The sequence below is a fragment of the Mauremys reevesii genome, linkage group 2 (assembly GCF_016161935.1).
Source record: "Mauremys reevesii isolate NIE-2019 linkage group 2, ASM1616193v1, whole genome shotgun sequence".
NCBI lineage: Eukaryota > Metazoa > Chordata > Testudines > Geoemydidae > Mauremys > Mauremys reevesii.
This window is the reverse complement of record NC_052624.1, coordinates 16,685,676-16,699,641: the sequence shown is the minus strand read 5'-3', so window position 1 is coordinate 16,699,641 and position 13,966 is coordinate 16,685,676. Positions and strand designations below refer to the sequence as shown.

The following is a 13,966-nucleotide window of genomic DNA, read 5'->3' as shown; positions in this document are numbered from 1 at the left end:
CTATGCCTAGGGGCATGAAAGGTATAAATCCGGCCCTGGGGATGGGGAGATAAGATGCAATAAGCCACAAGCATCTCCTTGTCATACATTATACTATCATGTATCAGAGGGGTACCTGTGTTAGTCTGGATCTGTAAAAGCAGCAAAGAGTCCTCTGGTACCTTATAGACTAACAGACGTATTGGATGCATCTGATGAAGTGGGTATTCACCCACAAAAGCTCATGCTCCAATACGTCTGTTAGTCTATAAGGTGCCACAGAACTCTTTGCTGATTATACTACCATGTTTCTGGTAGAAAATGATTATGGTTTTAAAGGTGCCTTGCAAATTTGATATGTAAATTTATCAGGACAAACACAAAAATCTACTGACACTCCATTTTCCATGATGATTAATGGAAATGAAAAGCTAATTAAATTTTACTTTCACATCCAAAATGATTTGAAAGATTGAAAATATTGCAAGGATGTTTTAATAACTAAATTATTGTTAGGCGGGAGTAGAACTGATAAACCATGATATCCATGTATTTTGAAAAAGCAATCATCTATTTGGGCATCATAATGTCATTCTAATAAGTAGTTACTTTAATTGTATTGTTTCCAGAGGAAGGATTTCTGAAGTTCTTGAGGAACTGAAACATTGTTTGTTATGGACATATTGGCACAAATAGCAAGTCTGTGCTATTAAAAACAGATGGGGTGAAAGTTTTATGGTGGTAATAGTTGAACAAGTGTATTGTGCAGAGGGTATAGATTGAAATGTAAGTTTTAGATAATGCACATTTTGCTGGCTCTAGTGGAAATGTATTGGTCTCCCTTAAAGTAGTCAGATAATACCAAGTGAAGGTATTTATTGTACTTACTGACTACAGCTGTCAAACACTGTCAACATGGTCAGTGGTCACATATGCATTTTGTTTTTGTTGTTTCCTTGGTTTAGCAAACCTAAAGTGTTGCTTGCAGATCATCACTTGATAGTGAACGTTTACATGATGTGATAGCCCATAAACTGCTTTATCTTTAAAAAGAGCCCCGCAAAAAGACGGGGCAAAAAAGATTAGAGACAAGAAGGCTCATGAGGGTTTCCAGTGTAACACAGCAAAAACCCATCTCAGCTCCTACTACAGAGTGTATTGCAGCCCTCGTACCACCCAGTCTTGATCCTTCCACACGAAATAGTGCCTCTGTCATATTTCAGCTTCTGCAAATAAAGGGACACCTCATGGAAACTAGAGCAAACAAAACAAAACCAACGCGAAAAAAAATGTACAAGGGAGTGGAGACACTGATCGCATTTGGCTGGGGGGGGGGGGGGGGCGCAGATCACAGATTGCAAATGAGAGAGCCGCACAAACCTGCTAGAATCGATATTAGTAAATGACCCCCACAGACACAACCCAAACACTTTTCACAAACACGCATCCAGCTAGATAAGATCTAGTTTAGCCACTAGAAAGTGTGTGTGTGTGGGGAGAATACAGAGATCTGCGCTGCCACGGTCTCTCCCCACGCCCTATTCACCCTTCCCCCTGCCTGTAACAGACCAAAGCTCCCCACCCAGTTGTCATTGATTCGAAAGTAACAAACTGATCAGATCAGCAGGGTGGCTGGGTGGGTGAGAAGAGTTGGAAAGCTACAGATCCAGTCTGGCCCCGTTTTTCTCCCCCCTACCAGTTCAAACCCTCTCCTCCCTCCCACGCGGCAGGAGGAACTGGCCAGGGAGTGAAAACTACCGAAGGAAAACGTACAGGAGTGGGAAAGCCTGCCTGGAGGCTCCTTTTCTGGGAATCATTCTGTGTTTAGATTGCCAGGCTAGAGGAGAGACATTTACACACGACAAATCCTGTCTAAATATTAGACCAAGCCTTTGCCTGCCCAGTGCCACGAGGGGGAGGGGAACCCCTGGCTGGGAAAGAAGCTTGACCTAGTTTGCCTAAAGTGGATTTGACAGGTTGGTAGTTAGCTCAGCTCCCCCTTCCTGGTACCTCTCGCTGAGCTGCAAGGCTGGCAGTCCCTACTACTCCAGATTTCCTCTCTGTACCCTCTACAGAGCTCCCTCTCTCTCTCTCCACCCTTTCCTCCTTGGTTCCCTTCCCTCCCTCGTTTCCATCTCTTCTTTCCCCGGTTGTTCCTAAATTCAGTAAACATTAACAACTCCTCTGAAATCTCCCCCACGGCAACACAGGATTAAAAACCACCCACCAAAATCTGAAGAGCCACAATTTCAGTTTTCTATAAAACTGGTCACTGGTAAACAAAAGCAAAGCCACCCCCTTGGGAAGCTTTTCATGGCTTAAGGATGAAAATTAGATTGTAATGGTAATGTTTGCTCCATTGTAATTAAGGTTCTGTCAGGACTTTCATTAAAAATCATGTTTTCTTCAAGGGTCTGTGACTTGGAGAAAATATTTGCTTGAGGCTGAAATATAAGATAGATCTCAGACAGAAGATTATATGTAACATTGCATATCTCAACATAGTTTTAACTAAGAAGGCACTACCAGTGCTTCTATAATCTATATGGAGAAAATTGTTCTGAAACATATTTGAGTCATTAAAGTTAACAAATAAAAAGCTACCTTCTGGCTGGACCCTAAAAACAGGGGTCATGGACCCATAAGTGTACTTGCTGAATGAGGACAAAATCCTGCTTGTAAACATTTGACATCCTTCTCCTTCATGGCAGCCCTGCAAGTGGCCCCTTGCCTCAGTTTCCCTCTTGGCTAAGCCAAAGGACTCCACTTCAGACTCTTAAAGAATATCCCTCCTTAGGACCAATTTATTGCAAAAACATTGTGTGAATAGTTTATAACAGTCCCAAAACATAGCCCATATCACCATAGTGTAGGCCTCGTTCCCACCATACCTCAGTATCTTCTATCACAGTTAGGCTCCTTCAGTGTCTTCCATTCCTATGCCAGGACCCCAGCCCTTCCTACTACAATACAATTCCCACAGCCGCTCAGCTGAACATAAGAATGGCCATACTGGGTCAGACCAAAGGTCCATCCAGCCCAATATCCTGTCTTCCGACAGTGGCCAATGCCAGGTGCCCCAGAGGAAATGAACAGAACAGGGAATCATCAAGTGATCCATCCTGTTGCCCATTCCTAGCTTCTGGCAAACAGAGGCTAGGGACACCATCCCTGCCCATCCTGGCTAATAGCTATTGATGGACTTATTCTCCATGAATTTATCTAGTTATTTTTAGAACCCTGTTATAGTCTTGGCCTTCACAACATCATCTGGCAAGGAGTTCCACAGATTGACTGTGCATTGTGTGAAAATATACTTCTTTTTGTTTGTTTTAAACCTTAATTTCATTTGGTGGCCTCTTGTGTTATGAGGAGGAGTAAATAACACTTCCTTATTTACTTTCTCCACACCAGTCATGATTTTATAGACCTCTATCATATCCCCCTTAGTCACCTCTTTTCCAAGCTGAAAAGTCCCAGTCTTATTAATCTCTCCTCATATGGCAGCCGTGCCATACCCCTAATAATTTTTGTTGCCATTTTCTGAACCTTTTCCAAGTTCCCCTCTCTCTCTCTTTTTCTCTCTCTCCCCGCTATTCCCCACCCCCACAAATTCTTTAAAACTAAAGTCCAGAAAATTAAGGGCAAAAACTATGTCTTAATAAAACTATGACCAGGGGACACATTTTCAGAAGTTAGGAAAATCAAAAAGAATAACTCTATCCTTAATTTGTGCAGTTGTGCCTTTCCCCTCATCCTTCTCCACAACAGAATGAAGGTCAGAATAAACGTTAATATTTATGACATACATTAAGTTCTGTCAATGTTTTCTTTAGAAGAAGAGATTATATAAATTGCTAGTTTTAAGAAATTTTGGGGGTTGAGTTGTTTCTGCAATTTTAGTCTTTCAAGGGACTATTCACATATGTAAAGTTACATGCCTAATTAAGCATTTATAGGGTCAGGGCCATGATTTGGCAGGAATAACATTTTTTACTGCATTTTAATATAGAAAATCAATTAGTAGTTAAAATAGGAAAACTTAAATGTAAGCAATTTGTGCTGTTAATATTTTTAATGTTTTTTAATGGAGGTAACACACACAAAACTCACAACCCTGAAAGACAATGTTGTCTAAGGCCTTGTCTACACAGGAAAATGTTACCTGTTGTATTGATATAGTTATACGTGTATAGTCATACACTATAGCTCTTCCCTCCTCTCCTCCCCCATACCCTGGCCATGCAGACACATTGATTCTGGTGGCTTTTTTAGTTATCTTAAACCCCTTCTCAAGCAACATAAAAGCTAAACAAACAAACAAACAAACAAAAAGACACTCTTTAACATGGGGGTTATACTTGTATAACTATTGGTTTAAATTCACACTTTAGTTTATACCAAAAACTTTCCTATATGGACAAAACCTAAAATTCCTAAAGCCTTGTCTAGACTAAGGTGTAAAGACATGTTAAACACATTTTAAAAGTCTATTGAAGACAAAGTACTCTGCCTTTAAAATGTGCCAAACTGATTAAATGAAAAGTTTGGGGGAGTATAGTAGGGTCCTCTGTGTCATGGGTCATGTCTACACTAGGAAATTAGGTTGGTATAATTGTGTTGCTCTGGGGTGTGAAAAATCCATACCCCTGAGCCATGCAGTTAAACTGACTTAACCCCAGGTGTAGACTGCACTATGTTGATGGAAACGCTTGTCCCATCTACAGAGCTACCAGCTCTTGTGGAGATGGACTACCTATGCTCATAGAAGAAGCCTTGAGTTAGCTTAACATGAATGATAAACACTCTTAGCATTAATTAAGATGGACGCTAAGATGTTTGGCATTGTGTTAGCTGGCCTATGTTCCACTGGGCTTTCATTTGATCAGTTTAGAACCTGTTAAAGGCACAGTGTTTTGTCTACAGGAGACTTTTAAAAAATGTTAGTTATCCTGCCTTAAATCCTAGTGTAGACAAGGCCATTGTGACTGCTTGGTGTTCTTTTCTGAGCATCACACAGATACATGCCCCAAAGAACCCAAAATTAAATCTCTAACTCATTTTATATAGGTTAGTGAACAATCATTAGATGGATCTGAAGTAGTGATATGAAGGAGAAAGTATCTGTGTCCTATTACCAGCTCTTTGAGTCATCTTATTCATTATTTTTGTTGCACAATACTGTTTTTAATGCTATAATGATACATTATTTACATACCAGTCCTCATGTTCCTTTAATGGTTTCCATAACAAGATCTGATCTTCCTCTCACTCCTGTTTTGGCAGGTCTGTGTGCATTAGAATTTTACTCCTAGTTTGTCATTAAGCACATCGAGACAATTTTAGATTTGTTTAAGTTAAAAATTGTAAATGTGCCTTGTTTAAATAGTCTTGCATAGGGTCTCCATTATAGGTTGAAACCAATTGTGCAGGCACTGAAAACACTTATTTTGAGGGGGGTTAGGAGTTTATAACTTCAGCTGGCATTTTCAAAGGAGTTTTGCCTTGATGGGCAAAAAAATGTATTTTCAATTGTATCACTTCAACTGAGTTAGTTTAATATTAATTAAAAGCCTTCTTAACACCCATTAAAATGCAGAGTGCTGCCTTAGCTAAGGCTATGTATTCACTGTCAAGATAGCTAACTCAAGATAGCTAGCTTGGGACATGTCCACACTTGAACGTTTTACCAATATAGCTATACCAGTACACTATGCCGGCAAAGCACTATGCAGTTTATACTAGCAAAACTGCATTTTTGCCTGTATATATGTTCCAGTCCCTCAAAATGAAATAAATTTTACTGGCAAAAGTCCAGTTTTGCTGGTATAGCTAGGTCTACACTAGGGGCTTTTGCTGGCACAACTATGTCAATCATAAATCATGCCCATCACATCCCTGACAAACACAGCTATCCTGACAAAAGTCTATAGTGTAGACCTGGCCATGATGTAAAATCGTAGTGGAGACAAGATACTTGGATGGTAAGCCCGTTGGAGGGAGGACCATCTTTTTGTTCAGTGTTTGTATAGCGCCTTGCACAATGAAGTTCTGGTCTATGACTGGGGCCCTTAAGTGCTATCATAACACAAACAAAAAACTATAATAATAGGAGTTTTACTTCAGTGTAGATCAGGGGTCGGCAACCTTTCAGAAGCGGTGTGCCGAGTTTTCATTTATTCACTCTAATTTAAGTTTTCACGTGCCAATAATACATTTTAACGTTTTTAGAAGGTCTCTTTCTATAAGTCTATAATATATAACTAAACTATTGTTATATGTAAAGTAAATAAGGTTTATAAAACGTTTAAGAAGCTTCATTTAAAATTAAATTAAAATGCAGAGCCCCCCGGCCTGGTGGCCAGGACCCAGGCAGTGTGAGTGCCATTGAAAATCAGCTCACGTGCCGTGCCACAGGTTGCCTACCCCTGGTGTAGATAGTTGAGGTAAACCCTACTTGTGGATCATAGTGATGACCTCAACTAGCTTCACTGAGGTAGCCTGTGTGCCTTGTCTCCACTAGCATTTTACATTGAGATACCCATCTTGATGTAAAAAACACAGTTCATATTTTATTTTTGCAATATTTCTGAAGGTGGCTAGCAGGAATTTTTTAGGGAAGGGGGAAGAAGAGGAGGTTTTTCATTTTGTTCTTCATCTGGTCTTTTACACAGACACTGGTGACAGATCTAGCTTTATCTGCTCCCACTTTGTTAGTGGTCAGGTTGTGTGTAATGGCAGACTAACTCAGGATGTCATGGGTAAAGACAACACATCTGCCAGTGCATGTACACATTTCAAAATGCTATCTATACCCCCGTTGTGCCTATACACTAGTGTAATAATTAAGACCATTCTTCTCAATCAACTGGGGCCCAAAAGTAAGGCAAAGACCTAAAAAAGGAACACAACATAAAGAAGGACTTTACACGTTTTATTTGACATTATTTATTTGGGGTCTTATGCGGCCTTGAGCACCAAAATTTCTGGGCTCCTCAGCAAAGTTTTTAAATGAGTACACACAAAATGTCTGAGTCACCTATGTATATATGAATGACTCAAACACCCTAGGATTTTCTTTACCATACATAACATCAGTTTCATGATTCAGCATTTGTGATGTGAATAATTGATTTTCACACAGGTGAAACAGCACCAGGCTGGAGTGGGAGGAAGGTAAATGTGATTGTGAAAGGAGAGGGACTGACCGTCCCTCAAGTGGACAGCTGAAGGGTTGGGGTCCTGAAATACTCTGGCAAGCACTGCTGAGGAGCAGCGCACAGGGGAGAGGGCTGTGTCAGACTGAGTGAGGGAGACAGTCAATATGTCTAGAACAGAAACACATTCAGCAAAGCTCTTCCTGGCAAAGAGGAGCAGATTTAAACACTGCAAAACTGACTCTCCAGGGAGGGAGGTGTGGGGAGTCTCAGAGGCAAGAGCAGAGCAGGCGCCTCTGGTCTCCTCCCAGTCTCCCTAGCTCAGCTCCTTCCCCGAGCCGGGCTGCGCGTTTGGGGCGGATCCGGGATGAAAGTCCAGATGTGCGCTCCGCCGCTGGGGTAAATAAGGCAGCTAGCCGGCCCGTCCTGCTCAGGTACAAGCCCCAACGCCCATACGGCATCGCCCCAGGGCGACTTCCTCGCCCTGTTCCCGGACGTTAGGGCATCAAGCCGCGTAGCTCCTTGGAGCCAGATTCTAGCGGGCTGCGGGACGCATTAAATCCCGTGTAGTAACGAGTCTTTTATTCTTAACCCCCGCCCTGAGCCCCAGTGAATCCGGGCGGGCAGGCCGCCAGCTAGGCCCTGCCCCGGGGGGAGCAAGGAGTGAGACTAGCGCAAACACAATCCCCCTCCGCCTCCCTGAAGCAGCCGCAGCTGTTCCAGCCAGAGTTGCTGGAAACCTTCCACGCTGCCCAGATTTTGTCTCAGTCTCAGAGGGCCAAACCCTGCTCGCGCCTGTGATACCAGCTAAGCTCCCAGGCGCTCCTGAGAACATGCTAACGAGACGCTTTGGCCCACGGTGCCCCGAACACGAAGGGCCGTGCACTGCGAGCACACAGCCTAACTCCATGGGGAAGAGCGGCCACATACGTGCCCGGGGCCACACGGTGCACAGGCTGCACTAGGAGCAATCGCCATTGGGGTTTTGTATTAAAACAGACACTCTGCGTGCGTCTCTCTGATGTGTCTGGATTTCCCCTACCGATGTATAGGGAGCACATGTGTGTATCAAACTTCACACACGCAGTCTGTCGGGAGAAATGACAGCTCCGCGCACCGCGGGCTACATTCTGCTCTCCACTCCTCGGGTGTAGATGTGGATTAACTCCAGTTGATTTAATCTGGTTTACAGGGGTGCAAACGAGAGCAGAATGTGCCCCCCACCCCCGTGTCCGGATCCAGGTACGTGTTTGCTTAGCCCTGTCTGTTTGTACACAGCGCCGACCCCCCCCCAGGTGCGGCTCCCTGGGAGCCGCCCGCAGCCTCGGCGGGGATGAGCGCACGGGGTGTCACACGCTCCGCGCCGCCGCTCCGTGCTCGGAGCCCCGTCCCAACTCCTGGGCTCCGCACTTTCCCCGCAGCCGCCGCCAGCCCGGCAGAGGCAGCGAGCCCGTGAGGTCAGCGTCGGCGGCGCGTCGCAGGGGTGTCTGTGCTGTGGGACGGTCGCTGGGCGGACGGGCGGGCCGGGCAGGCGCAGTGTGGGGCCCGCGGGGGGGAGGAGGCTGAGTGGCTCTGTGTCTATGTGTCGCACTGACGGGGGTTACACACCAGGGCAGCCGCCGCCGCCGCCGCACCGGGATCCCTCGCCAGCCGCAGGCCCCGGGCTTCCCCTCCGTCCTCCTTTCCCCAAGTAAACTTCCTGCTCCCGGCCCGGCCGGGAAGGGAAGGGAGCGGGGCCCGGCCGGACTCTGCCCCCGGCACACACAACAGCTGGAGCTGTCAAAACTTCCTCTCTGCCGCGGCCCCTGCCGCCCGCCCCTCCTCCGCCCCGGGGGCGCCGCCAGGGGGAGGGCGCCGCGTACAATGAAGCGGCGGCCGCCGCCGCAGCCGGGCAGCGCAGGAGCCGGAGCAGCCGCTTGTTCCCGGGCCCTCTGAGCGGGGCGCCCCGCCGCGGGAGTGCCCGTGTGTCTCCCCCGCCGCCCCCTGGCGAGCCCGCTCCGCGGGGCGGTTATTGTGCGTGAGCCCCTTCCCCCCTCCGTCCCCCCGGCCCTCCCGATGCCGCTCCCCCTGCTACCTGCGCTGGTCGGCGGCGGCTGAGGCCAGCGATGCGAGGCGGAGGTGGAGGAGGCGGAGGTGAGGCGGAGAGGCGCATCGGGAGCAGGAGGAGCATCGGGATCCTCATCGCCACCCTCCTCCTCATCCATGTGTCTCTCTCGTCCTGCTGACTAGGATGTCAACGGAGGACAAGAGTCTAGTCGGGGGGGTGGCGGAGCCGCCGCTGCCCCAGCAGCCCCCCGAGCCCGGAGCTCCCCCCCCAGCAGCAGCCACAGACAAAAGACCTAGGGGCCGGCCTCGCAAAGATGGCGCTTCCCCTTTCCAGAGAGCCAGAAAGAAGTAAGTTCGGAGCGTGTGGGAGAGGCAGCGGGGCAGGGGGCCGGCGGCGCTGGGAGAGCTGTCAGCAGAGGCTCGCTCCTCAGCGCCCCCTCCCCTCTGCCCAATGCCATTTTGGGAGGGGCCCTTCTCTTCTCACCTCTTCTTTCTTCTCCTCCTCTGCCCGTTGCACTCTCCCCTCCTCCCCCACTGCTCTCTCCTTCTTCACCTTTGGCCTCCTTCTTCTCTCCTTCCTTTTCACTTCTCCCTTCCTTTCCTCTTCCCTCCTTTCGCTCCCCCTTTCCCCAGCCGTGCCCCTGGACCCCTCTCCTCTTTCCCTTTCTTTTGCACCTTCCCTCTGCCCTTCTTGGGTCTCTCTCCTCCTCCAGGGCCCTCGCTTGCCCCCTGTTTCAGCTTGTCCCTCGGTGTCTTCTGGCTGTTCCTTTGGAGCTTGATTTTAAAGGAAAGATTGATCTCGCCCTAACTGGGTGACCCTAAAAACATCTCTCTCTACGCAGACACACACGCAGAAGTTTAGACAGCAATTTCCTGCAGCCAAACCAGACCCGGAGTGTGTTTGAAAGTGGAAGCTGCTTTCTCCCTGGAGCTGTCAAATAGCCTCAGACGCGGGCTGGTGGCCCGGCTAGGGGAGGGTGTAAGGTAGCAGGCACAACAGGACAGGAGGGTGGTTGGGAAGATTGTGGTGTTTTGCGTTGCCGGTTTGCTTCCTTCTCTGGTCCCTGCTCTTCTCACGCTTCAGGCGGAACTGAATGTGCACCGTACACTTTTAGCAAACTAAGGCAGGCTGCCCCTTGCAGCTGCGTCAACTATCAACCGCGGATCTCAGCCAAACCTAGGGAGCGCGTTGGAGTGATCTGCTGCGTCCATATGTGGTGCAGGTGGACTGTGGACTATGTTTGGTTTTAAATGGAAAGTCCCTTTTGTGGCGCGTTTGTGTGCGGGTCAGGAATGCACCTAATGTCCATGTTCTGTGTGCACTAACAGATACTCTGACAGTGTATGAGTCAATGAGGACCTCATAACTTTGTGCTCATTTTCATGAGGACAGTGTGCTGTACATAACACAGTTTAATGGAATATTACAAAATATTTACCTTTAATAACTAATGAGAATGTGGTTCAGACGTTGAATGTTGTTAGCACACACAAATTAATGTGTTAATGGACATACAACAGTTTTTACAATTACACATATATTACATGCATAGTGCACTAAAACTGATTCACCAGTTAGGAGCATCACATGAACTATAGCAAATAAATATGGCATGTTTTACTTATATTTTTCATAATACTAATTTGTGTGAGGTGTATTAGAGAGACAAGGTGGGTGAAGTAATATCTTTGTCTGGACCAATTTCTGTCTCTGTTGTGAAGCAGGAGTCCAAAAGGCCTCATTCCCATTGTCACAGAGAGTGCTACTTATGGACCAACCACACTCAGTTTTGGTTGTTAATGAGAGCCCCTCTAGGATAAAAGTAGAATAAACCTGTTTGCTACTATTTTTAATTATGTTTATGTTCTAAATGTAATGAACTATAGGCTGTGGACCATGTTGCAGGCTTAAAGTTTTAGTGTTTTATTTTTTAAGGGTCACGGTCAACTTGACATCTAGTCAATTTAAAACAAAAATGTTTTGTTAAAACTAGTTTACTAAATCTTCCCCTGAATCTCCCAGTCAGTTTTTGTAGCTTTATAATGAAAGACCTTACACAAACAAGAGTGGAAACTAACTGTATACGGGAAACTGTGAAACTGACTATATACAAAATGCTGTTAAGTGCATAAAATAAACTGAAGGCATAGAGGAAAATATTTTTGTGTGATCATTCAGTTGTATCAATCTTCTATGTTATTTGTAATAAGTAAATACATTTTTTTAGATAAAAGTGGGATTCGTTTTTGGGGTTTTGTTTTCTGTTGTTTGTTTACTTTAGAGGCTTTCTAACATTGACTGTCTGGTTTTAGTGTGGCTATGTCTTCTAGTAGCATTTAATTCATGACCCCATACCTCTTAAATCTTTGTGTTTTGTTAAAATAACACAGATTTTTCCCACGGTGGAAGTTAAAAGTGGTTAGCAGTCCTTGCTATTGTTAACTATCAGGGGTTAGCCGTGTTAGTCTGTATCCACAAAAACATCAAGGAGTCCGGTGGCACCTTAAAGACTAACAGATTTATTTGGGCATAAGCTTCCACCGGACTCCTTGTTGTTCTTGCTATTGCTGTTTGTGTGCAGCTCAGTTGTAGACCAGAAGGGACCATCATGATAATCTAGTCTGACCTCCTTCACGTTGCAGGCCACAGAACCTCACCCACCCACCCACTGACTCCTGTCACAGACCCGTAACCTTTGCCAGAGGTACTGAAGTCATCAAGGGAATGGATCACTTGATGATTACCTGTTCTGTTCATTCCTTCTGGGACACCTGGCATTGGCCACTGTTGGAAGACAGGCTATTGGGCTAGATGGACCTTTGGTCTGACTCAGTATGGCCATTCTTATGTTCTCAAATCATGATTTAAAGACTTCAGTCCTTGCATTCAGTACTGATTCATCTGCTTTACCCTTGTATTTGAATACTTCTTCCAGTTTTATTTGTGCATATAACATCTAGTTACATATGAAGCACTTGAGTTACTTTTACAAAAATAGTTTTATAGTGAAACTCTGAATGCTGGCTACTCATGCCTATATGTCTGTGTAGCTACAGAATAGTAAAAAGTGAACTAATTTAATTAAATCATTTTTAAAATACCACAATTTGTGGAAAAGCTAATTTCTTCCATGCCAGTTTAAGATCATCTGTATACTTTGTGAAAAGTGAAATCCAGTGTAATTTCTTAATTATATTTCTAGTGTTAAAGGAAGACTGACAGTCAATTTTAAGGAGAAATCAAGATTATTTTTTATTTAAATTTTTTTTCTAAACCTTACAAAAATATAAATACTTATATATAAAATGTGTACCAGTGCATGAGAGCCAGAAAATGAAACTAGCTAGAGACAAAAGTGAAACTGTTTTTCATTAGCTTTATGTAATTCACATGAATTGTGTGAGTGAAATACAAAAAGTAAACAGACAGTTCAAGTTGTGTTTTCCTCCACAATTTTAATATTACTGTATGTGACTTGATGCTGCAAACTGATCCTTGCACGAGGACTTCAGTTTGAGTATGGAAAGGTTTCGTGATTGTGGCCCAAAGTGTTATAGTAACACAAGTAATCAACATTTCTAAAAATAAGATTTTGGTGTTGGTAGTCGTTTTGCCCCAGTGTATCACTGATCAGATGAAGACTGGACTATTTTTAATCACCAGTGCTTCTGTAAAGAGCAGTTTATTTTAAATTATACTGTTTCAATGTTTAAACCAGTCTAATATCTTTCAATGTTAAAATTAGCTATGCAAATGAAAAGCAAACATTGAGTGAAAATAAAGTTTCCATTTTTTGTATGATTGCTTAGCTATGTCTTCCTCCTCTCTCCCATGCTTTCCAGTTGGATTAATATGTCTCTTGTAAATCAGATAATAGAGCATATGTCTGAGCGTGTTCTGTACCATAATCACATGTCTAAGTCACTGTTAGCCAATCAGATTGTTCAGCCACTTTATCCCATTATGGAAAATGTTCCATTGGATATTCAGTCTAAGTAATGATCTAAATAAGAGCACAACATTAAAAGAGCATAGCCAAAGTAAAAGGATTTATGAGTTAAAGGTGCTGCCTTTAAAGAACAATATTTGAAAAATACTCAATTAGTATTATTTCACCTCCTTGTTGACATGGTTTCAAATGGATGATTGAGTTAAGACAGTTTTTTTCATTTTCCTGTATAAGGTTTGCCCCCGTGAGATGCCCAGAACCCTCAACTCTTCACAAATGTAGGCCCTTTATTTATTTTTATGGGAGCACAGAAATTGCCATATTAGTAGAGATTTATGTAGTTCTATCTAAACTGGCATCCTGCCTCTGGCAGCAGCACTACCTGATGTGTCGTAAAAAAGACTAAAAATCCTCATAGTGCACCTAGGCGTTGTGCCATGTTCTGCATGAGAAACATGGGAAGTTGCTTGTAGGTGATGAAGAAGGAATTGGTATACACTATGAAGGAGGGACTCATCAGTTTTCAGTACCTTGAGAGTTTCTGTCTGTAGAGAAATATATCAGAACAGCTTTTCTGATGATGTCATCTGAGGATGTGGCAGAATTGAATATATAGTTATGTGAATAATATTTCCTGGGGACTATATCTTAGGTGAATAGTTATTTATTATTATCTGTGTAAGTGGCAAAAAACTTCATTAATGAACTGTTAAGGTTGCCTGGTGACCGCTTGTACCCTTCCAGAACATCAAGTTCAGTGAAACACAAACTTCTGGAAATCAGGGAATACAGAATTAAGATAAATGTCCATTCAACCTTGACTCTGCCCCCCTA

The 13,966-nt window shown here is 44.4% G+C and overlaps 1 protein-coding gene and 1 long non-coding RNA gene across 14 annotated transcripts in view; one reads left to right on the top strand and one right to left on the bottom strand.

Moving 5' to 3' along the window:
- LOC120399326 overlaps positions 1 to 9,334 on the bottom strand; it is a 39,522-nt gene extending 30,188 nt beyond the window's left edge. The window contains exon 1 of the long non-coding RNA XR_005595094.1: positions 9,211 to 9,334. This is a non-coding gene — a long non-coding RNA (uncharacterized LOC120399326). The remainder of the gene's footprint in view (positions 1 to 9,210) is intronic.
- Positions 1 to 13,966, top strand: part of KMT2C (lysine methyltransferase 2C) — a 346,573-nt gene that overhangs the window by 10,207 nt on the left and 322,400 nt on the right. For 9 of the 13 annotated variants that reach the window (XM_039527507.1, XM_039527506.1, XM_039527503.1 and 6 more), the window contains exon 3: positions 9,366 to 9,530. In XM_039527507.1, the coding sequence (XP_039383441.1) occupies positions 9,367 to 9,530 (164 nt within the window). In that variant the 5' untranslated portion in view covers position 9,366. Of the gene's footprint in view, positions 1 to 8,358; positions 8,379 to 8,456; positions 8,594 to 9,181; positions 9,270 to 9,332; positions 9,531 to 13,966 lie in introns of those variants that run through there. The other 4 variants (XM_039527498.1, XM_039527499.1, XM_039527497.1 and 1 more) reach the window with 4 other exon arrangements.